Here is a 25,718-nt window from a genome sequence, read left to right on the forward strand (position 1 = left end):
ATCCATATCCTTTCTCTCAATGACAGGTTCATACAGCTCAAGAACAAAGTAAGCACCAGTTTTCCAGGGTGTTTAGCACCCTGCTTAAGGTTCTAAACTCAACATCAGTGAGCAATTAACTCTGTGTATGTGTTTATAGTTTATCACATGAATAGTTTGCTAAATTCATCTGTTTTGCACGACTGGTATTTTAATAGAAAAAAATAAAATAAAATAAACGTTTCTCAGGCTTGCAAAATACTTGTGTAAGCACTACTCCTCTAACCCAAATTTCAGTGTCTGTTTAATGTAAGAGAAGATTCTAAATATATCCAGTGCTGCAACTGTGATGGAAGTGGAAAATTCAATATAGGTCATGACCCAGAAGAGCGTTTTAGCATATGCTCCACTTAAAGCATATAAGGAATTCTGTTTCAGTAATGCTCAACCACTTGATTTCCATGGGATCATTTTAACGTCTTGAAACAACGCTTTTATGTGCCCGGATGCTATAAAGGAGTACAAAGTATAAAAAAAAAGTATACAAAGTATACAAAGTATAAAAAAAAAAAGTATACAAAAGTATAAAGTATAAATATAAAAGTATAAATATAATATAATAATAATAAATATAATAAAGTATAAATATAAAGTATACAGAGTATAAAAGGAGTTTTTTATATAAAGTATAAAGGAGTGGTGTACAAGAATGGGACTGCAACCCAAACAGGCATGTGTACCACGGATACATGTTAACTCTGAGTCCCTCTCCACTGTGGTTTCCATCTCTGGTCCTCCATGTCAGCTACTTCAGACTTCCTTAAGCCACCTGTTTTGCACCAGCAGAGTAGGTTATTGACCTTTCCAACCTTGAAAGTAATTCTGAGATACTGCACTTGTTGAAGGAATGCAGATAAGAGGAGGCTATTCAGTATTGCCTCAGCTGGATGAAATTTACCCTTTGCTGAGTGGTCCCAAAAGACAGCCCATGAACAAATGCAAATGCATAGCATGGGTGGTAGCTGTGTGGTAAAACCTCTCTGCCAGCTCTCTGCCAGCTATACAATACAATACACAGGTATTTTGTAGATGTAATACCTGTCAGATGTGTGATGTTCCTATTGGGGATGCTTCTTCCCTCTGGCTAAAGTCCAGCAAAGAGACTGTATGGGCAAAAAAAAAGCATTTGATTGTCAGTGTTGGTTAGGTTTCACAAAGCACATAAAATGGCAGCTGCTTTAGGCTGCAGTAACGGTGCATGTCTGTGCATGAATCTCTGATCTACAATAAAGGGGTGCATGTGGGTATTTTCAGGACCATGACTTCCATAACACAACAATGCCTTTCAGTGGGGAAAACCCTTTGTAAATACCAAAAACATTGGAACATCTTTATCAGCAGTAAAGAAAAAAAGCAAAACTGAGATGAAATAATTTTATATTACGGGGTTTAAGTCTTGTCAAATAAAAGAAACATCAAGAATTCAACAGAAGACGGAAAACATAATAGCTATTTAATTTTCATTGTAAGATCAAACAGTTTTAATCACTTACAAACATGGCTATTTTATTTCAGATACACATGAATAGCTACAATATTAAGCCTGAAAACAGAAATGACAGAAGTAGCAAGACTGCTGGGAGAGGGATATGTGAAATGATCTGCCATAATCAACTAGAGTTTAAAGAACATTTAAAAACAGACACTGGTGGTTTAAGTGGTATACAAAATGCTTTGAAGTCAGGAGGAAGAGAGAAAAATATATGTGTTTTTTTCTATTTTCCATATTCATCTATATATCCCTAATGAGAACAAAGATCTCTGGAGACAAACTGCAGATTAGGTCTGTAATCTAATACATACTTATTATCGTCTTAAGGTGGGGAGAATAAATATACCTTTGTGTCAGAGAGAAAGAAGCTATTTTGGAAAATTAAGAAATAGGTCTTTAATTTTAAAGCAATCATTACTTGGTACATCTGCTATTTATATTCATTGAAACTGTCAAAGAAGATTAGTTAGGATGAATACAATAACCATTAAAAAACTCAGAACAACAGATACATTCTTTAGTTCTCTTCCCATTTGGATGTGTAGAACATTGTTCAGAACATTCTGATGGACTACAGTAGAAAAAAAAGAAAAAAAAAGTAGTTCCATCTTAATGCCACCTAGATACAAGGGTGTGCAAAAGTCTTGTCTGTGCTGCTGCAGTAGCTACCACACTTGAGAACAGGGAACAACACAGGGAAACTCTGGAAAGTCTGTTGATGAGTTTCACTACTCCAGCAGTCCTTAAGTGTTAGGAATCACTGCTCTTTCCCTCTGCCTCTTGACTTTCCAGCAAGGCTTTGGATGATGGTACTTCTCCACCTTCTGCTCCTTCATCTAGAAAAAACACAGAATCCAACGTTTATACTACACACACTCTCAGAGCTTTTTAATTGCAGACAAATATTTGGGTTTACTGATCACCACTATTTAGATTGGCTCATTATTACCACACTCATGGGTGCTTTGGAAAAGAAGATTAACTCAAAAGATAAAGAAATTGCAAAGGCATCATCCAAAAGCAATTTCCTACTGATGCTGATTTCCCTGCTCCTTGCATCTGCTGATCAATGTGTACTTGGTTGTAAGAATAAGATTGGAGATAACTTTTCATTTTTATTATTTTTTCTGGTATATTTCCAAAGTCAGGTTAGAATATTGCATTCCTCTCAGCATTGCTTGGTTCAGGTAGATAACATTACAATTTATGAACATGCCAGTTATCTGGCTGACCTTCTTTACCAAGAAATACCATGGAAAATTCATCCGGTTTTCACAAGATGAGGGGATGTGTGTGTGTATATATTTATTTATTTATTTATTTTATTTTTTCCCTTGTATTCTGGCTTGGAAGCTCATTCTTCCATACATTACAGTGGAATGATTACATAAGTAGTACAAGTAAAAGCGCCCTAGCATAAGTGATTTATGGTCAAGGTCATCATTAGGACAACAGAATTCAGCTCCATCTCTTTTGATGCTTGATTTCAGTCACTGAGAAATGAGAACTCCTCCTGCCTTGATTTCCTTGCAAAGTGTAATTATTTTCACACTATCTTCAAGTCCCACATGGCATTAATTATGGTAACAAACAGTTTGTATACACAAATCTAAGACAGACCGTAGCTTTTGCAGGCAAGGAGGGATCTGCTCATCAAATCTGGTTGTACCATCTTCCAAGTTCTATCCACTTTAATAGTCATAATCTAAGGGGTACATTTTCAGCTATTTGCCCTGAAGACTTGCCATTAAATATCACAAAGAGACAAAAGAATTATATATCTTGGTCTCTACATACCACAACAACGTATCAGCTAAAGCTCTTGGCAGAAACTGCTTGATGTTCTCAGCCTGCTCAGTGGTTTGGAGGCTTTAGAGATTTACACTGGTAAATTAAGAAATGAGTTATTTGCCATCCTTCACTATTACATAGCACAGCACTGCTGTGGAAGGGGAGATAGAGCAATCTCCTCTATTGGCTGCTTCTATGTGGGGTTGGATGTCCAATACCAGTGGAGTCTTGCAAACAGGGTAGAGGAAAACATACTTTGCTCAAGGAAATCTAATCTCGTACTTGGCAGCATTTAGGTGTGCAACAAGTGCTAAGCTGCTGAGTGCATCAAGTCAGTCATACACAGTCACCTAGAAAAAAAAATCAGCAAACAAGTTTTTTGCAGAATTTTCCCCTAAAGCAGATTACAGGTGGCCAGTGTGGCCTCTTTGCTCTCAAAATTCTTGCAGACTCCTCTTTAACCTTTGGATCACCAGTGACAACAATCAATTGTTTAACGTGGTTCCACTACAGCCTCCTACCAGACCACCTTTGGGAAGTATCAGCCCTCCAAAACTAACACATCACCAGAGGTAGTTAGGCTACAGATAGCCTTAATTTCAGAATTAGGCTCTGACAGAAGTAGCTGGTGCCAAAATCTCTCCAATCCGTGTCAATGAGAACATGAATTTGGTGCAGCCTTCAGGGTACACAGCAATTTGTATCACACAGACAGGATCCTTGTGTATTCATAAAGAATACATGCATCTTATCGCAACCAGACAAATGGTATTAGCACATTCTGTTCCTGACCTTTCTCTCTGACAGCAAGTAACAGCGTTTTAGAAGGAAAGGAAACGCATGATCGAATGAGCGTTAGCTAAATTTGAAGCAAGATGGAGAGTCCTCCTCACCATTTCCCACAATCTTCACTGAATCTTTCACAGCAGAAAAAAATAGGGCATGCTTTATATAGCCACATGTTCCATCTTCACTTTTCTCATTTATCCAGCCTTTTTGCTCTGAGCTGGAAGTGGCTTTCATTTTGTTAATAGCTTACTTTTAAAGCCAGAGACAGGAAAAAGAGTTCCTTGTGTTCCAAAATGTTTCCCAAGCAAACAATTTCCCAGTCATAGCATTTGAACTTACAAACAAACTTTCTCTCCATTTTGATGAGTTCCCCTCATTTTGCTTGCTGGCTGATTGGAAATTTAACTGACAAGAAAATGAGGCTGTAATTCCCATTCGGTACTTGTAGAATTCCCAATTCCCAACCCCAAAAAGCACCCAAGCAGGGCCCACTTGTCACAGTGTGACTAACTGTGTCCTGTATTCACTTTCTATTATCATTACTGCAGAGTGCTGATAACAGCCGCTGCTCCTTCCGGGCATGCTCTGGTACAGCTATATGCCGACGACAAAAGCAAAGGATAATTCCGTGCTCTAAATTGTTCTCCAAATCCTGGCAGTGCTGGTCCTTGCATTTGTAAGAAAGCATTGGTACATTTTGCTAATACTAATGTAGCTGTGTCATTTCTTTTTCTTTATACATTGGATGAACACCAGAAGAGGATTATTCTGTCTAGAGTGCTTATTATATGTTGTGCTGTAACATTTCTTTTAACAAGGCATTCACTCTTTCATGTTTATTTTTATTCAGGGAAAAAAAAAAAAAAAGGATCAGAGAGAAATTTTCCATGTTTTAAAAAGTATATAATTTCCAACTACTAAGCTTTCCAGAGACCAAAATGAAACAAACATGAGGCACCACTTATCTACCACTGCTGTATGTTTTGAGCTTTGTTTAACATGGTTTTGTGCACGTCCCTCAAGGTTCACTGCTCTAAACAATACAAAGGTTAGTTATACGTAATGTAGGAATGAATATTTCAGTGGATTGGACTGGCCAGTCCAAGAGCTTTACTTCCACAGCTTCTGACACTAATAACAACAGCAATTCCCATCTGCATCCCCTTTGATAAGGGAAACAGTTCCCTCTTGCTTGAGCCTGCTCCCTGCTCACCACGTGCAACCTGTGCCAGGTGGAAGAGCTTTTTGAAATTAAAACAAACAAACAGACAAACAAACATCATATTTGAAAATTAAAGCATTAAACATTAAGTGCCCGTCTATACTTTGGAATGGATTTTCAGTGCCAAAGTCACACACAATTGGGGGAATCTTCTAGATTCCCCCAATTCTTCTCAGTACTGCCCTTCAGCCTAAGTATATCTGACCATCCTTGTTGTTTTCCCCCCCTTTTTTTTATGTCCACCCTCTCCCCTTTATAAGTCCTTATTCCCTTTTTCAAAGGTAATGCCTCTTTCCAGCAGATCCCATTCAGATCCTTATTTCTCTCTCCTTCCCACATTCAAAGCCAGGAGGTGGTAATCCAGTCCCTTTGCATTCCTTCTGGAAGTGCTGTTTCTACCTGCCCACCAGCACCACCCTACCTACTGCCCACCCTACCTTCACCACCAGCAGTCCTTTGATGTGCCCAAGATGGGTTTGGATTACAGAACCCCAAAGACATGAGTATAAATGCAATGTTCAGAGCAAAACCAAATTGTAATCAAAGAACCCCCAACAACTTCATGGTGTTTTAGGAGGCTGTAAATTCAACACCCTGCAATTGCTTTAAGCGATATACAAGCAGGACATACAGGACATACATCCTGGAAATCCTTCCTGTAACCTGCTCGGATTCATGGGCCCTCCATTCCTTAGCACAGGCTCACTGCGCTGTCCCTGCACCATTGCAGCTGTTAGAATTGAGACCACCAGCTGCAGGGGTGTTTGTAAGAGCTGCAAAAGTGACAGGAATGAGAAAGAAAAAAATATTCCAAATCAGGACCTAAAAAAGTAGGGGCTAGCCATGCTCAGAGACAACCTATAATTCTCTTTTCACAGGCATCAGAAATCAGGCTTTTCTTCAGTCCAGTCTGAGCAGTGAAAAGAATCTGACAATCTCTCTGAAAGCAAAAAGACAAACAAAACGAAACAGAACAAAAACAAAACTTAAAATGCAAAGCCAGCATCAATTAGACCCGTGTTCATTAACAGAGCACTTACCAACCTAAAGAAAGTGGCAAAACACAACACTGCTGTCAGATAGCAATGTCCAAAGCTTAGCAGCAGGAGTAAATCAGTGCAAACCCTACTCTTAATCTAAACGTCTGAGTTAGGATGACAGCTGTAATCGGATCAGCAGCACAGCTTACTGTCTTGTGCTACGTTATCTCAGTGCAGGAGGAGACCCTAATTTATAGCTGGTGTGATGGTTTTCCACTCTACCCAGAAATGTATTGTTTCTCCCTTTCTTCAGTGGAACTGGAATTCAGTTTCCAGCACCCTTCCACAACCTACTACACAGAGAATCTGTGGGTGGATGTGGCAGACTCAGTCTGGGTTAAAATTAACTTGTCTTGTTAGGAGGTACAAGCGGTAACTGCTTTAGAAGGTTGAACTTAATCCTGAATGAAGACAGAGAGATTAGTATTGACATCAAAATTGCATGATGGCAGAATGCATAGAAATGTCTGCTTCTGAGATGTGCAGGCATTACCTTCTGAAACGGAGAGCTCGGCCAGTTTGTGTGGCAGGTCTGAAGTCCCAGCACCAGCAGGAGAGCCCAAGATATCTGGCAAGGCGTTCCGGCGGCCCGACCTTCCTGATGCTGCAAAATCTGTGACCAGGGGCTCCACATCAGTCATTGCTGACTCCTTTCCTCATAGCAACATCTGCTCAAAAACATAAGAAGAAAACAGCTACAGCCTGGCAAAACAAAACAAAACAATGATGAAATCAGTCTGCTTCTTCGGGATGGACACTAATCAAACCTGCCGCTCAACAAAATCACAGCCACAGGCTTTGCCCCAGTGAGTCTGTTGTTAGTAAAGCCACATACCTCAATGTTGGGTGCTGAAGCTGTATGTGCCTGTGCATTTCCTTATGTTGCCATTTGCACATCCGAGGAACACAATGCACAGCTCTTGACCTACAGAAAACCTGCAAATAAAGTCAGCAACAGACCTTTCTGCCAGCCACTTGTATGCATTTTTATGACCTGAGCTCTCTTTATAAGTGGTTTTGCCACACAGCCACTGGAAAGGGAACTGAAACTCTGTTTAGTCATACTGTCTCTACGAAGCAGAACATGCCTTCTTTATTAGGAATCTTGTTTGGACTATTATTTAGAATCTTGTTAGAACAAATTCCTTTTGCAAAGGAGTAAATTATATAAAAAGAACCCTCAAAAAAAAAAAAAAAAAAACTGCACAAAATTTCTTTATCCTGTATATACCAAGTCACTTGCTTTCCTCTGCTCCTACAGAAATGACTTGTTTGCTTGGTTTAACCTCAGCTTGTGCATGTGACTTTTACCTAACAAATAACCAAACCCTGGACTGAATAAAGCCAACAGTGTTCTGTTCCCTCAAGCCTGTCTCAAAGCCAATTGAATTGAAAGTGAAAACTCCTGCTGACCACAATGGGCTTTGGATCAGGAATAGATGCGTTTGCAGCATCACACCCCAGGGCACCAGCTTCTGTGAGAACACCTGGAGCAGAAGGTGGTGATACTTAGCTGCCTGTCACACACAGGGATAGTGTGTGAAAGCTCCCATTAGCAACTGTTTCATTAAGAATCACAGAAGGCTATCACACCAGAATTTTACACAATAATTTCCAGTAATTAACAGCGTAAATTATAATAATTGGCCATGAACTGTTCAATTAAAAGCAATACTTGCTCTGTATGAGTGCGGTTCTGTGTGCAGTACAAGAACAGGAATATTGTCTCTGTGTCACTGTGCTCAGCATGTGACGTAGAAAGGATACAGATGGGGTTGGAGACCTGCCTGATGGAAGAATATCAGGTTTTGATTGACAACTGCCTGTATGTAGAATGGGAGTTAGATAAGCAAAGTCTCATTTTTACTGTTCTTCATATAAGAACATCTTCATCATAGTTACCACTCTAAAATTCTGCTAAGGTTGGGAAAAAGTAGTGCTCTCACTTTGTGGATAGAAAAACTGAGGGAGATCTGTAGGCTGAACATTGCCTGTTCTGATGTGCAGGAAGGGAGGGGCAGAGCTTTGATTACTGATGCTGACCTTGTTTCCACCACAAAGAACATTTCCCTCTTCTCCCTCAAACTTCCTTCAGCTGCGTCACTCCAATTATGAGAATAAATATACTTAATTTTTTTTTTGTATCTCTGAATGTGTTGTAATAAAAGAAATGAATCCTCCTTGGCAAGAAATGAGGTTTAAGTAAAATCTGCAAGTCTGAAGGATGACTTGAACTGGTAAACAAACCACTTTCTTCAGCCGAAGTCAGTGACTAAAGGTTCTGACCCTGAGATTTGAAAGTTCTGTCTTGCATGAAAACAGCCAGGACAAGTCCAAATGAATCTTTCCCATAAGCAGCAAAAATATAAAAGTGATAAAAGACACTCAAGAATATGACTTTGAGAAAACATACAAGGTATGTGTGTCACAATTCTGGTTTAGATAAGGCAATATGGTATGTTCATTAAAATGGGTGAGCTCAGCCCTGAACAAGAAATAACAAAATAAGGAGAATGAATCCAAATTTACAGACAGTCTCATGGCTTTTTGTAGGTGTTCATATTTACTTGACTGTAGGTCTCCTAAATATATTTCTCCACATGCTCACCAGAACAAGTAAGGACTGTAAGTTACAGAACAGAAAATCCTCAGTATCTTCCTTTGCTTGGAAAAGGCATTAAGATTTGTTCCTGATGCCAAAATATTGTTGTGGCTGCAGTGCTGCCCATCTCACTTCGACCACACAGTTGGTGGGCCAACACTGTTGTGAGGTGGCTGCTGTTCATCAAAAGATCTCCAGACTGACATGAGTTAAAACACCAGAGACTTTCTCAAACCTGCCTTGTCCATTTATTTTTTCCTCTTTTCTCCCTTGCAATTACTTTGTAAATGGAGAAAATCCACTCTACAACTACAGCAGTATCAAACCACCCTCTCCTGTAGCAAAGTTTCATCCTAGCCACCTTGTGCGCTTATGTCAAATCCCTCCCTTTTCTCTCCAGCCCTTTCCCCCTGATGTAATCTCCCTTCAGTGCATAATGCTAGGCAACCCAGGAAGATGATGAAGGGCAGTCTGCCATCCTTCCATGTACATGAATTTTGATTTATTTGATTTTAAAAGTGTGCAGGGGCAAATCTTAGAACAGCTGTTGGACGTGAAATCAGCCCATCATTATCTGTCATGTGGGTGGGCATAATTGAAATGTAGCTATCTAAAAATACCAATATACTGTCCTTTGTGTAGCAGTTACCATTATGTTATTATCTTCATTTTTTCTGTATTAAACCCTGGGTAACAGAGGCTGAGGAGAAGGCTGAGTTCAAAAGTTAGGGGCTACTTACTGAGGTAGCACACTTCTAAGTTTGGAGAGAAATGACTGAATACAGGACACTGTCTAAGTATATTTCAAAGATGAGACTACTCCAGCAGGCTTATAATTTACAATATGAATCAAAATTTAGGACCATTTAGGTTCATATAAATCAAAACTTAAGTCTACCTACAAACATGGAACAGACCATATTTAAAATACCTTTCTATGGCACTCAGCTAAATGGCATTTCTTTCTTTAATGTTCCAAGGATTTTGTTCAGTTTCATTCTGCTGCTCCCTTACAATAGTATTTTCTAAGTCCTACATCTAGGTATGGATATAAAGCTCTTCTTTTCTTCATCTGTGTCTAGCTTTATTTTTTTCACCATTTTCATCAGGTACTATCTTCCTGAAGCTGGCGTCCTCTCACACATGTTATGTGTACCATTTTTCATGCTTTCTCACAGAGTAAATAATAATCACAGTGTGCACAACATCAATTTTCCCAATTCCACTCCTCCCACCAGCAACATCTCCTTCAGCTTCACTGAGCTCATTTTGTTATAGGCTTATCCTAGATAGAGATATGTACATCTCACCAATGCCAGCACGCAGTTGTCTTTCTTAGCTTCCAAATTATTGTTGTCAAGTTCCTCCCATGTCACTGCTCACCAGGCTAATGGTATACAGTTTAAAGGAAGAGTGACAGATTGCTGGAGCAGAAGATTCCTTACTTCGCTGCCTCTCTCTTTTCCGAAGCAAAAACCAGGCAACCCAAAAGCAGAAGGGACAGGGTGGGACATGAGTTGAGTGGGGAAAGTGGCTGTTTGCAGCAGGTCAACAGTAGTAAGGCAGATGGACTGCCAAAAGAACTTTCCTACTGAAACTAGGCACAAGGGCTTTGGCTGTCATTAAAATAAAAAGTAACACAACAAGTACTCCATCAGTATTTCATGGTACCAGATTAATTTTGCTGCTCATTCATGGGCCATGACACAGCGCTAAGGGATTTCAGGAGTATAAAGTTAATCTTCTTGGATAACCCTCTGAAATTCCTGCAGGACGACAAAGGACGCACAGCAAGACCTCTCTGGTGCACAACGGGGAAGGAAGAAGTCTGCTTGTGCAAACTGGCTACCACCAAAAGTAAAATTTGATTAGTGTACCCATCAGATTTTCAAGTGAGTGTCTTCAGAAAAAGGATGGCAGGCAAAATAACAACTTTTTTTTTTTTTTTTTTTTTTTTTCCTAAGCAAGACAACTAGTTTGTTAATCTTTGAATCTTCTTTTGTCAGCAGCATAGCCAGCTTCTCCGGGGAAAATGAGTCACAGATTTATTTAAATAAATGACAAAGGAAAAGAACAAATAAGTCTCCCAAAACAACTTGTATCGAGGATCAAGGCAAAAATGCTTTACAGTGTGTAGCCGTAGTACATTAAATGTCAGTGCTGTCTCTTGCTCACCTTATCTACTAAAAAGTAGATAAGTCACCACCATACACATTTGTGATAGTTCTTTTTTCTTCTCATCTTTTTACTGTCTTATACAAAGACAAAATACTGTTTTTGTTCTGCTTATAAGGACAAACTATTCTTCAGGAAATGTCAAAATGTTCCTGACATCCATGTTGTTGCAACTCCACATAGGAAACCGAACAACCAAACGCATCACTTTTTGCCACTCAGACTCTTCTCTCCTTTTGAAAACTTTTCTCTTAGGCCTTTGTCTGCACTATTGAATTGAAAGGTACACCTCCCAAACACCTTTCCAGTCCTTTTGAATGCTCATTAGTGAGACCAGACTGGAAAACATGAAATCCTCTTAGAAACACTTGAGAAATAGAATAGCCAAGTAATACTGTTAGAGCCAGATTGATTGATTTTGTGTCTTGATGGTCTCCTGCTGTAAGATATACTTCAGCATCTTGTTTTATTTAAGAAGAACTTCAGTTGTTTTATTTTTTGTTTTACTTTTAAGTAAGAGGAGCGTTCTTCAAGCACCTTTTTCACAAAAGTCTGTAGGCTCAAAAGTGTTCAAGTAAGGAGAACAGAAAACTTATTGAATGCAGTACTTCCCACTGTGCAACTGAGATGAAAACCACATCTCCTTGCTACACACTTGCCATGCTTCCACATCCTCTTCTGCGGCTGTTGCACCCTTGTGGCTTTGCCTGCTCTTCCCAAAGATGTCAGACTAGGAACATTGTCATACATGCTAATATAGTCTTTACACTTTATCCTGAAGCAGTACAGGACCACAGAAAAGGAAAAAAAAAAAGGTAGGAGCAGTCATGATTTTAATGAAGACTGTCCAGAGATTATGATCGTGACTAATAATAACCTGACATTTGCATAACAATTTTTGTGAGGTCTCTGTTTGGTGTTTTTCCCCACCAATTAAATTTGCAACACACTTATTTGCCTAGTGGTGGGCAGCACACAAATATAAGCAAGCAGTCTTTAGGATTTCTATAGCATACACAGACGTCTTGACAGTTTTGGGCTTAGAATAAGAGACCACACAGTTTTTAATAATCGGCATGGCAAAACAATATAGACAGAATAGACATATATAAACATATATAACAATATAGACAAAATACACAAAAGTTAAAAGTGAAGCACTCAGGAAAAGGAGTCAATTCTTTAGCTTTTTTATTATTATTATTTATTTATTTATTTTTATTATATCACTGAGGTTGAAATGAGTTTCTGTTATTTTTCATGGCAGAAAGATGATTTGGCTTTCCAGTACCTCCAGAGATGCTAACTAACAGGGAAATTAAATTATTTCCAGTCTCAGTGAATCTATAATGCAGAAGCATGTTTGGGTCTACAGACTTCCTACATCTTATGTCTCAGCCTGGGCTATTACAGCTCATACATGACATTCTTAACATGACGTCTGAAAGTTTGCTATGTTGTTTACATGTTTTCAATTTGTTTTCTTTGCAAAGTGAAAAAAGCTGGACACACATCTGTGTTCTTCTGCTCTGGATGTGACCTACTCTATCTTCATGTACCAGGGGCAATATCATTTCTGATAATCTGAAGCAATGGCGTCCAGATGTTATTTTCAAAACTTATTATCACTTAGTCTCAAACCAGTCAGGTCAAGATAGCAGGATCACACCATCCCTTCATTTCCCGCATTGGTCCTCTCAGAAGAAGCATTGAGTCAAAATCCAAGATCTTGCTCCTACTGTTCAGGTGCTCATCAGTTTGGGGTGCAGAATCTGAAAGGCTGGCCAAAACTGTAGGATAATGACAGGAGCTGAAAATTTTTGCCCCTTGGTGACATACAATTTCTAGATATATCTTGTCTGTGCTTTCATTAGAAATGGTTCAAGATGGGGAATTAACTTTGTTAAATGTTAAGGACTACCACAATGATCTTCTGTCCAAATACAAAATATATTTTTTCTTAACTTCTGCTTTCTCTTGTACACAGTACCTGGATTTTCTGATCACTTCCACATAGCTTATGTTATATGAAAGAGCAGAGAAAAAAGCTATGTAATGTATTAGTCATGATGCTTTTGTACTTATGGAGAACGTGCAGATGCTATGGTGAAGTTCACCTTCTGCAAACCTACACAGGGTAGAAGAGGTTTATTGTGAGCTTTTAGACACTGAGTACACAGTGCTCTGATGTACAGAAAAACACATTACAAGAATAATAATAGCACTAAGTAATGGTACAAATTTCCCGTTGTGAAAGAAAATAAGGAAGAGGGGAAAGGGTCATGATACTGACAACCTAATCAGAAGTTATTTGCAGTAAGTAATAAATGAAGTGACATTAGCTGAAGGCAGTCAATACCAGGCAAGAGAGCAAGTCACTTTCCAAATGTCTCTGAGTGACCAAAAGCAATGACAGACACAAGTTATAGTCAAAAATACAGTTCAACAGGGAAAAAAGGCTGATGCATCAGCTATGCTGGGGAAACAAAAAAAAAAAAAAAAAAAGTCAAATGCATCCCCTACTATGAAATAGGAAATGAAGCTTGAAGCTCAGTGTGGGGTAGGGGAACAACCTCATTCCTCCTCTTATATTTTGGCCATTCATCCTCACAGTCTTCATTACCCATTGCAAAATGTATACATATCCCCTGTCATACACATATACTTTCTGATCTCTGCCACAGAGCCTCATATCCTTCCTGAAGATTTATACCTGGCCTGAAATCCTAGAGAAGTTTGTCTACCCACAGGCACATACTTTAGAAGTAAGTTAGGAATTACTTAGACATCAGATTCAACTACCTAAGTTTCCAGAGGCACTGGTAACTAAGATTGCAGTTATGTTGTATTTTTCATGATTTTTCATACTGCCACAGGAACACAAGGAAGTGAGTATCTTTACTGTACTGCCTAGTCTTGTTACTATGGTCACATGTGCACCACACCTTTCCTCTGTCCTCTCCCATCAGCTTGTTCCTCAAACTTTGAACTATGAATTCTTTGTGGGAAAACCAAAGGAGCTTTTCCCTCTGCCTCCATAGCCATTACCCCAGAATCCCAGGAACATTTCCTGAAGCACACACAAATGAATAGCTGTGGAAGCCAGCATATGCATACATCAGTACTGCATTCTTTATGTGAATCAGGGAGTGATTTGGTCTCCGCTTGCTCTCTCTGTGGAAGAAAATTACTCCGACAAATCCACTTGAAGAGGCTCAGGCAGCAAATGGCTTATGGTATGCTGTGGTCTGCCCGCATAATGCCCTCTGGTAAGGCAAGTATTTCAGTGCAATATAAAAAGAACAGAGAGAAGATGAATTTATAATTCAGCAGATTATAGGATATATGGGAACAGGACAATCTTATGCACTAAACCAACACACATATATACCCAAATTTGGTTACTGAAGAAGGCCCAAGTCCCCTTCTGATCTTACAGGCACAAATGAGGAACATTTCCAACTAGACCAGAGTGAATCAAGGGTAGTGATATTCACAGGGAGGTTGGTAACAACACAGATCCTTGTGGAAATGCTTACAAAAGGGAATAGTAAGGAATAGTCTCTTTCCTTGTGAGGAAAGAGAAGTTGTCTTGTAGGAACACGTGGGCACAAATTGCTGAAAGACATGAGCACAAGCATGGCAGAGAAGTAAGAGACTATAGGTGTGCTTGTACATCAGGAGAAAGAATGACTAACTGAGGTCTATCTGAGGTAAAGAAATTACCTGGCAAACTAAAGAGACGAGAAAGGGTAATTCTGAAAAATGACTGAGGAAGAGGGATGAAATCATGTAATGAGGAGTTTATTTGGATGGCAAGTAGGATGTAGGCAGGGAGGAAGGGAGACATGGTAAAGTCTGGGGAGAAGCCAGACTTATTGGAGGATATATACATCCAGCAGAGCCTATGGATTAGCAGCAAATTAGGTAGCAGTAAAACAGGCATGTATGTGCTTAAAAGTTTGTGTGTACAATTACCACAATAGGCCCACATACAGAAAACCTGAAGAGTCTGCACATGAGAGTTTAAAACACTACTTCAACATGCCACATGCTATGTCTTCTTAACTGAAGATTCAGTATTTGCAATGACCCCTGATGTTGTGAGGACTCCTCAAAACAAGTAGCTACAATGCGAGCTTCTGCACAGCAGGTCCCTGGCAAAAAGTCCCTGTCTGCTTCACATTCAGACTTCCCCAGGACTCTCGGAGGCAGAAGTGGGTTTGGTGAAAGAGCTACATTGCTGTCATGAAACTCAGTGCTTCTCTCCAGCTAGGCAGTAGGTGGTAACAGCCTGGCAGCAAGACACCTGGTTAAAAGGCTTTGAAGTCCCTAAGCCTTCAAAACATGGGTCTATTTCACTGAAAAAGCAAGGAAAGCTCTCAGAAGCACTTTACTGTTTTGTTTACGCCAATGACAGATGACTTTTGTTTTATTATCTTTGTCATGGCTAGGTAACATTCCATAATTATACTGAAAAACATAATCATATCTTATTTGTATGATTCTTCCTCCTTCAAACTTACAAGCTCTATCTTTTAGCTTTTTGATAAACAACAAAGATTTGAAGTACTGATTTGATTTGCTCTGTATAAGTACATTAAAGGAGGCTGTAGCGAGGTGGGGGTTGGCCTGTTCTCCCATGTGCCTGGTGACAGGACGAGGGAGAATGGGCTAAAGTTACGCCAGGGGAGTTTTAGGTTAGATGTTAGGAAGAGTTTCTTTACTGAAAGGGTTGTGAGGCATTGGAACGGGCTGCCCAGGGAGGTGGTGGAGTCACCATCCCTGGAAGTCTTCAAAAGACGTTTAGATGTAGAGCTTAGGGATATGGTTTAGTGGGGACTGTTAGTGTTAGGTCAGAGGTTGGACTCGATGATCTTGAGGTCTCTTCCAACCTAGAAATTCTGTGTGATTCTGTGTGATTCTGTGTGATTGGTTTATGAGCACTTTTAAAAGATTAGTGTAAGGCTACATTTTGTCCTTGTTTACTGTCATGAAACTCAGGCAAATTCCAATAAACAGATAGGTATACATTGTGTAAAAGATGTAGGCAGTGCTCATATGGGCAATGCTAGACCAACCTCAGATTGGTCTGAATCACACCTGGAGAACTCTGTGTCCTACATGTGGGCTTCTTCCCTATTCAGGTTCAGTAGCACCTCACTGACATGGAAATACTTGTGTTTAGCCAGTTTTGCACCGCACATCTTTGTGCTTCCTTGCCTGAACACAGGAGAGCATCACTTTCTTGTGATGCTGTGGTTCTGTTGGACACTTTGAAAGAGCTGAAGTGTAACCAAATCCAAGCACCCACTCTTCTCTGACTGAAGTAAAACTTGCCTATTTCAATTTTTCGTTTCTGTATTCTGGCTTCATTGTGCCAAACACACAGAAAGAGAAGTCACTATTTTGATACCAAGAATTACTCACAGCAGTCTGTTTAAGGAAGGAAAAAATAAAATATATACATATATATATATATAAAGGAAAGAAAAGAAAAGAAAATTAAAAAAAAAAAAAAGAAATCCTGAAGAGAAATTAACCATTTCATTGCTAATTACTCATACGGGTCTGAATACTACATTTAAAGCAAAGTCAACTTAACCTTCAGCTCTTAATTGGGCAATCAAAGTACTGCTAAAGTACCAGAAGCTAATTTTATTTTCTTTACAGCTGCAACAAAGCCTGCTTGTCATTGTCATGAGGGTATTTCTAAATCTAGCATTTTTCAAGTTTTTATTATTTGTCTATTATTTTTATTATTTTTATTATTTTATTTTTATTATTTGTCTATTATTTTTCTTTAAGAATGAAATCAAAGGCAAAGCTGTTGACAACTTCAAATAATTCACTAGTGCTTATTGTTGGTGCTAGCACCTATTCCACTGTGTTCACAAAGAGCAAATATCAGTCTGATAGCTGCTCAGATGTTTGAGTGAAGTGTTGGGGTGATAGCTACAAGACTAGGTACTCAGGGTTTCTACTGACTCAAGTTCTTTGCTTTCACCATGAAGCTCCGCATAACTATTTTCCCCCATAATTTATTCTTACTCTCGCTTCGGTTACTTCTTCTACCCACAAATGGCCTGGGTTTCCTGAAATATTCTTCTATTTCACTCACAAATGCTGCTGGAAATCCAAACCAGAATAATTCTTTTAGCTTTCTTTAGTGGACAGGATTCTGGAAAGCAAAATGTTTTTGCTCAACTTCATAAATGTTTATTTAGGTAGTAAAATATTTTTTTATTAACTCAGTTCAAGGGTAGTAAAAGGTCCTTGATGTTGCAAATATAAGTGAGCTATTGTAGGATAATTCTATAAAGCCATCCCAGCTTGAAGGAGAGCTGCTATATCCAAAAGATTTTGCAAAGACATTTTCCTAATTAATAAAATATATTTTCTGTCCCTGTAAACTTTTTTGCAACCACATCCTTAGGCCAACACAGGTGCTGGAAAGCTCTACCAAATCACTTTGGTTCAGCCTGCCTTCGGAGGAAGATCACAGAATCACAGAATCACCTTCAAGATCACCGAGTCCAACCTCTGACTTAACACTAACAAGTCCTCCACTAAACCGTATCACTAAGCTCTACATCTAAATGTCTTTCAAAGACCTCCAGGGATGGTGACTCAACCACTTCCCCGGGCAGCCCATTCCAATGCCTAACAACCCTTTTAGTAAAGAAGTTCTTCCTAATATCCAACCTAAACCTACCCTGGCGCAACTTTAGCCCCTTCCCCCTCGTATCTGTCACCAGGCACATGGGAGAATAGACCAATCCCCACCTCGATACAGCTTCCTTTAAGGTACCTATAGAGAGCAAAGAGCTCTCCCCTGAGCCTCCTTTTCTCCAGACTAAACAAGTAGCTCCCTCAGCTGCTCCTCATAAGACTTGTTCTCCAGACCCCTCACCAGCTTTGTTTCCCTCCTCTGGACTCACTTGAGCACCTCAATGTCCTTCTTGTAGTGAGGGGCCCAAAACTGAACACAGTACTAGAGGTGCAGCCTCACTAGAGCAGAGACAATCACCTCCCTAGCCCTGCTGGTCACACTGTTTCTTATGCAAGCCAGGATGCTGTTGGCCTTCTTGGCCACCTGAGCACACTGCTGGCTCATATTCAGCCACCATCACTCCCAGGTCCTTCCCTGCCTGGCAGCTTTTCAACCATTCATCTCCCAGCCTGTAGCTCTGCTTGGGGTTATTGTGCCCCAGGTGCAGGACCCGGCACTTGGCCTTGTTGAACTTCATACATTTGACCTCAGCCCATCGGTCCAGCCTATCCAGATCCTCCTGCAGAGCCTTCCTACTCTCGAGCAGATTGACACATGAGCAGATTGACTAACTTGGTGTCATCTGCAAACTTGCTGAGGCTGCACTCAATCCCCTCATCCAGATCATTAGTAAAGATATTAAAGAGGATTGGCCCCAGTTCCAAGCCATGGGGAATGCCACTAGTGACCGGCCTCCAGCTGGATTCCAGCTCCATTCACCTCAACTCTTTGGGCCTGGCTATCCAGCCAGTTTTTAACCTATGAACCAATACATGTTGCTGTGCTTTTCACAGTAATCTGATGACTTCTAAGGAAGCCCCAGCAGAAAGAAACCGCTTGATATGTGAATTCCAATACAAAGAGAACAGAGCTCACCCTGGGCTGCAAGTGACCCTGGTGCACTGAAGCACCCCTTAATGAGTTATTGAAGTCTCTTACTGCTGTGCTTGACATCTCAGTGACTTTAACATTCACCAAAAAAAAAAAAAAAAAATCAATAGGACATAAGTTTGCAGTTTGAGAGTTTGTGTTGAACTGCTTTTCTTCACCCTCTTCTAAAATTGTATTTTAAAACTGGATCATCAGTTCCACTTCTTTCCCCTGCTCTGTATGTTGCATTCAATCTCTATTTATGACTTAGCACATATTTTACTTCATATACAATGTTTCTTCAATATCAAATGAATAATTTATCATTTTAATTTCACTTTTTGACACACATCATGTTTATTCTAATATAATTCCAATCAGTCATATATCTTCTACAGCATACCTGTTCAGTCTTGGTAGCAATCCTGTTTACTGATTTTAGTGAAATTTCTGATAGAAAAAATCTGCCTCATTCTATGGTAACTCACCAAGAAAATAGACTGAGATTTGAGAAATGTGTCTGCCTTTAGCCTTATAATTAAGTTAGACAATGACCCTGATTCATGAGACCTACCAATTTCATTTACAGAATATTTTAATGTGCTGATTAAAAAAAAAAAAATCAATTATAATTCACTGAAATATATACCCTGATAGTATAAATTTACATTTTGATCCTGCAGTTAGTTATGCACGTGCTTAACTTTATCTAATCAGAAGTCTTCTGCTCTTTCCATTCAAATTTGACAGTACAAAAAGGGAAATGAACTAGGAATATGCTCCGTAACCTTCAGGAATGGATCACAGGGTCGGATTTGTCCATCTCAGATTGGGAGACAGCAGTCTTCTCCAGTGGATCAGACACCTAAACAATATCTAAACCTCCACAGAAAGGCTAGTATGGTGGCACAGATAATTGAGAACATCTTGTCCCTAAATTTTCTGGGAATGAGCCAGGTACAGCCTGCTGCCACTGAACAGCACTGCTGAAATTGAATTTCAAATAAATGAAGAAAATACCCCTGAACCAACAATCTCTTGAGGACTAAAGGTGGAAACATGTAGGGTATATGATTAGCCACAGTACACACTAAAACCTTTTTCTTTGCAATTTATTTTAGATTAATTTTTTGCTCAGGTGAAGGGTTTTATTTGCAGCACTCTACTTGCTCCTACCTCCCTATATTTAGATGACTTCTTTTTTTTTTTTTTTTCTTTGCATTTTTCCTGAAAGGATATGACTGATCACAGCGATTTATAAACTCCCTGACTTTCATGCTATTTCAGAGTGTCTCTTTTCCATAAGAGAATAGACCTAATAGGTGAAATTCATACTAGTTATAAGGCTAAACAAGTCAGTGGAATTACACCTGGGATTCATTTGGTTTAATTTCTTTAGCCTTTCAATATACTTCCATTTTATGAAAGCATGAATCATCTCTATTACCCTCCAATGCCCTTGCTCTAGGACATTAAACAGCCTTACTATCTTAGAGCTTCGCAGTTATAGAGTAGCTCAAGAAAATAGACATATTTCAATCAAACTTCCAGTAAAATATACTAAGGAGAAGTTTTTATGGTCTGCCTGAGCTTATTCAGTAATTGAGGAGAATTATTGTCCCTTAAAAAAAAAAAAAAAAAAAAAAAAAAGTAAACTCTAAAACCAGATCTCTACCTCCAAAGATTATTGCCTGTTGTTCAGGAACAAACACCAAACAGCCATTTCTACAGTATGTACTGAGCCAGTCAGATAATTTCCACATGGTTGAATTAATGTGTTTTAAATTAATTCAATTAAAATTACCTATAATTAAGACAGGTGGCTTTCAAAGAGTCATTTTCATTTTGGTAAATGATCCTTCAGTAAACATGCCCTTCTACCAAAACACCTGGATAAAATGCTTTAAATAAGAACCAAGAAAAACAAAACAAAACAAAACCCACCTATTTTTATATCCCAAATGATAACAAGGCTATGCAAACAACCAGTACAAATGGGACATCTTAAAAGATGAGAGGGGAGAAATTAAAAAAAAATAAAAAAATGTGTTTTTAAAAATTACAGGAATCAAACGTGGTTAGATCCTTCAGATATTTTTAGCTGGAACATAACCAAGCACAGAACTTTTGTTTAACTTTCTTAATGTATGTGGGCCACGGATGCATAAGGGAAAGTCTTGCTCTTATCTGTCATACAAATAACTTTAGTTTGCAGGCCTGCATACCTATTTATCTGGATCTTTTGGTTATAAAAATTTAAGTCAGCTTTTTCCCTTGTTTTTATTGTTATCAATTTAACATTTTTTGTCTGCTGTATTCTGAGTGAGAGATGGGCTTAATTTTGACATATTGGACCAGAGCTTTTCTCCCACAAGCAATAGCAAAATTAACAAGCAAGGCCAGTCTGAGCAAGTGTTTCACTCTTCAGAGCAGAATTGGGTGGGATTTCCTACTGAGAGGGAGGCAGCTCACCACAGACACTGTGCTTACCATTTGACTCGCTAGCTGAAGGTGCTCTGATGCTACAGAATGACTGCCTGAAAGAACCACTTTCAAGGTGGCTACAGATTGCTTGTCTGTGCTGACATTTTGTAGCCTTAACATTTTATGTTAAACTGGAATTACCACCCTTGTGAGCTACTTGGAAGCTTTTGCATCCTCCGCACAGCTGGCTGAAGTGCATACCTGTGTAACGTGTTGTGTGAGATCAGGAACTGCTGAATGCTCTCAAACAAAATTTTCCCATCTGCTAAGCTAATGACATCTTCTAAAATTTCTATGAGCTCTGAACATTTCCTTTTTTAGCTTTGCAAGCATGATCATATTACAGCCTGACACCCAGCAGTGTAAATTAATCTTTTTTTTTTTTTCTTAATGCAAATCCCTCAGAAGAGTATTGTTCCCCATTTTGTCTTATTAAGCAGACAGGGAAAGAGGAAAACAGATAGGCAGAATCACCAAGTAAAACTTCTGTTTCTAGACAGATTGAAACCAACACAAAGGCACTTTTGGAAGACACGTTCTACAAAGATGCATCTTTCCCAGAAACACACAGACCTAATTGCATTGCCTCACAGGAACTCCAAGGGAGTTTTGTTTGCAGAAGTATGGAGTTGAGCTTTTCAAAACAACCCCCTAGAAATTATAACTGTGTTAGTATAACTGGTGTTCTGTTTAACGTTGTTCTAGCACTCCAAACATTTACTTCTTGTTTTACATACTTCTGCATTTACTTTGTGTTAAGACCTTATCTGAGAAGTCAAAAACATGAAGGATGCTTGCCTTGCTTTCCCATTGAACATACGTCCTTAGAGATGGTGGATTCTGTTTTTCTAGATTCCAGTCAGCACTGGAGATGAGTAGAAACCTACACTTCCCTCCTGGAGTCCTATGTGAATCTGGGTAGAGAGCTGTAGATGGTGGCATTTCAGGCAACTGGCTTTTCCACACTTGTTCTTGAAGAGGCTACAAAAGGCTACAGGGGCCATGGGAGACATTTTTCTCTGATCTTCTTTGCCACATTTTATGTCTCAGTTTAGAATAAGCAGTTGCAAAGTTTATTTTATTCATGAATTTGAGTTTTTCCTCAAACCTTCCCCCCGTTCCCTTTTAAGAAATAATTCTGTATTTTATTGGTTGCAGACAAAGAGTCATGACCCTTCCACAGATCTGCATGCTGCACTTATTCTGAAACCACAGGTCACATTCTGTTCCTTATAGCGTCAACCAAACCAGTACAGATTTGTTCAACACAACAAAGGTTTAGGAGAGAGTTGATAGAAATCTCTGCAAATATCCCTCCAAGAAGTCTTGTTCATTCATTCATACTGAGGAAAAAAATAAAATAAAATGGATTTGTTGTAACACCCATCCCAAACTGTAGAGTCCATCAAATTCATGAAGACTGTGTGGAGACCCGATAGGCCAGGTCCAAGCCCACACATTGCTTTGTGTTCAGAGCTGTTCATGGCCAGTGCTCCATCTCAGGCTCCCTCTGTCACAGAGAGCTCCAAAAGCCTTGCAGTGATACAAGTGTCTCTACAGGACAGGCCTGACAGCCTCCATCTGGAGGGCCACATAGGCAGTGGCTCTCCCCCATTTCACTTCATGAAACGCTCTTCCTCTCTGAAGGAGGAAGAGCTGCTTCCACAGAAAAATTGTGGGTACTGTACTTCTGTACTGCTCAGCCAAGAACTCTGTAAGGCACTGACAGGCATGGCCAAAGAACAAAATCTGAATATAAATCTAGAAGTGATTTCTTTTTTTTAATTTTATTTATTTATTTATTTATTTATTTTTAATCTAACCACATTCATATACTAAAGAAGATTCTTACTCTGCTGTTTCAATGGAGGGGATAGAAAGACTAAAAAAACCTTCTTGATCACATGTATGTAAATCCCAGCAAGCAGAAGAACATCAGAAAGGCTAGGAAATTTAAATAAAAGGGTTCTTTTCTGCTTGCTTATTTTGTTCAAAGTGATAAGGAGACAAGCACAACTCATTAGGAATGCTAGACACTTATGAAACCTCATAAAATATTATTTAAAAAAAAAAAGCTTACAAGAGGTAGAGAACACAATGGTAGAATACAGCAGATGAGAGCATAACTACTCACAGGACAGCAAGAAGGGATATTGAGTATCAGAGAAACAACGAGAACATTATCTTAATTTCTGACTTTCAACTGACTGCAGCAGAATGCCAAGGGAAAGCTGAATTATGGCCAAGAGGGAAAGAAAACTTGAACACCTTTCAAATATATAACAACACAACCATATACAGGAATGTGTGCCTTACAGGTAGACTTCTGGGCTTCAGCATTTCCATTTAGGGCACTTCTGGTACAAAAATAAGCTTTCTACACTCAGTCCTTAATAACAGGGTCTTAGAATGAATTTTCCATTCTCCATCAAAAGAGGCAAACTCTCCTCACTTGCTGTGCTGCTACATTCACTTCAAAGGTAGTAATTACTGCCTAGATGCTAGTTAAGGAAACAAGCTGTGTCTATTCAATGGCATTCTGCTATCAGAAGCGATAACTCAGAAGCTGTCAATAGCCAGTCACGACAACACTGTAGCATAAAAATTGCTTTCACATTCATGAGATAAATAATACTTTCCCACCCAATTGGCATCAAATGTCTACAACAACAGATATTCCAGCATCTATACATTGAGTTTCACAGCAGCCAAGAAAGCTACCTGGAAATAACCACATTGCTTAAGTTTGTATTAGCTGTCGGCTGATTTGCATGGTCAAATGGTCAGCATGGAAGAGGGTTACCTCAAGATCAGCCTGTTGGCTGATCTTGCCCAATTGTGTTCTCCAAAATGCAAAGTACCTTAAAGTTCATGGTTCATGTATGCCTTCAGCCCCACGGCACGGTCCTTCTGGAACAGGGACTGGGTATGAGCTAAAAAGAGGAGAGAGCCACCGGTAGAGCTGTATGCAGTCACTGCGAGGGACATTCAGGAAGGCAATAGTAGCTCTGGCTCCCACCACCCCTTTGAAAATAACCTGCCATCTCACAGCTACCGGAGAAGCAAATTGCCAATGGAAAAAACTCGCTGCTTTTAAAACTCAGGAGGGCTGAAACAACTTGATGTTGTACAAATAAAAAAGCTCTTGTGTGCAGAGTGTGTCAGCAGGGAAAAACAAGAAAAGGAACACTGAGGAAAAACAAACTTCTCAATCAAGGAAATGACTCAACCATTTGTACAACGGCAAGAGAGTCTCCACCTGACATTTTTCAAGGGTCAAATACACACAAGTGGAAGGGGTGATGGGATTTTATTAACCACTGGATAGGTTTCTTCTGACACAGAGGACCCAAGCTGAGTAAAACTCTACTGCTGTAAATCCAGAGCAATGCCACAGGAGTTAAGCTCCTCTGGATGTACACCAGGGCAACTGAGATCAGGATCATCCCACAAACTGTGCATATCAGCCAATTATTTAGTTACTAAAGTGAAAAGAGCTTGTTTATAATGGGATATTTTAGTGGATGTCTGTGGCACCATAGTCAGTTAGCAGAAATAGAAATAAATTTGCATAGATATATACTCCTTTTGTGCAGTCATCTCTATTTTGAATGTTTAATCTAGACATAAAGAGAAAAAAAATGAAACAATATGTTTAAATAGTTATATTAAATTAGCCTTCAAATCACTTGCATATTTATTTTAGCATACCATAAAACCACATTAAGTCTACATTGATCTACCCAAGAATTCAACACTTCCCAATATAATGTTCTCTTCCTTATGTTCTCTCTGAGATGACCATTCTTCCCTCTGGACTTTCAGATTAAGTAGCATTACTTCATGAAACTCTGCACAAACCCAGCACAAAACCCTGACTGCAGGTACTAGTCATAAAAAATGACTCTCCAGGAAGTTACTAGAATAGTAATTCAAACATCAGCATTTTGAAGTAGATAGGAGTTTGTTATGGAGAGAATATTGTATTTCAAAATGCTGCAAAATCAATTGTACCACTTCTCCACCACCACCTCAATGTCTTTGCAAGAGAAATTGATACAATAAAAAAGAATACATTTACAAGACAAATTGCAGTCCTCCCTGCAGCTTTTAGCACTCTGTTAAATTAGTTTTCTTCTTGTGCTTGTCAATTATGCCTACGTTATTGGTTTTGCTTAATTAACATAATCCAGAAAACTTCAGTAACATAACTATTCTTGGACACTGGTTATGAGATATGCTTCATTTATTTTACTAGTATAGTTGTAGAACAGCAGGAATGGGGGTCTACCTAAGATCCAGGATCTGAAAGGACTAGCATTAGTCAAGGGAAATAGTAAATGGCATGTATGACAGTCACACCTACCTGTGCTGCAGGAGCAGAAAAGTACATGGTTGCCATCATGCTGATACACATACATAGCCCAGCTCTGGACATGTAA

General features: G+C 39.2%; 1 protein-coding gene across 5 annotated transcripts in view; it reads right to left on the minus strand.

Moving 5' to 3' along the window:
• Window positions 1-1,471: 1,471 nt before the first annotated feature.
• The window catches only part of PKIB (cAMP-dependent protein kinase inhibitor beta), a 55,069-nt gene continuing 30,822 nt past the window's right edge, over window positions 1,472-25,718 (minus strand). The window contains exons 2-4 of one of the 5 annotated variants that reach the window (XM_068677572.1): window positions 7,209-7,309; window positions 6,867-7,041; window positions 1,472-2,367 (exon numbers count right to left, since the gene is read on the minus strand). In XM_068677572.1, the coding sequence (XP_068533673.1) occupies window positions 2,282-2,367; window positions 6,867-7,014 (234 nt within the window). In that variant the 5' untranslated portion in view covers window positions 7,015-7,041; window positions 7,209-7,309 and the 3' untranslated portion in view covers window positions 1,472-2,281. Of the gene's footprint in view, window positions 2,368-6,866; window positions 7,076-7,208; window positions 7,310-24,137; window positions 24,266-25,718 lie in introns of those variants that run through there. The other 4 variants (XM_068677576.1, XM_068677573.1, XM_068677575.1 and 1 more) reach the window with 4 other exon arrangements.

This window comes from Anas acuta, chromosome 3 (genome assembly GCF_963932015.1).
Source record: "Anas acuta chromosome 3, bAnaAcu1.1, whole genome shotgun sequence".
In the NCBI taxonomy this organism is placed as follows: domain Eukaryota; kingdom Metazoa; phylum Chordata; class Aves; order Anseriformes; family Anatidae; genus Anas; species Anas acuta.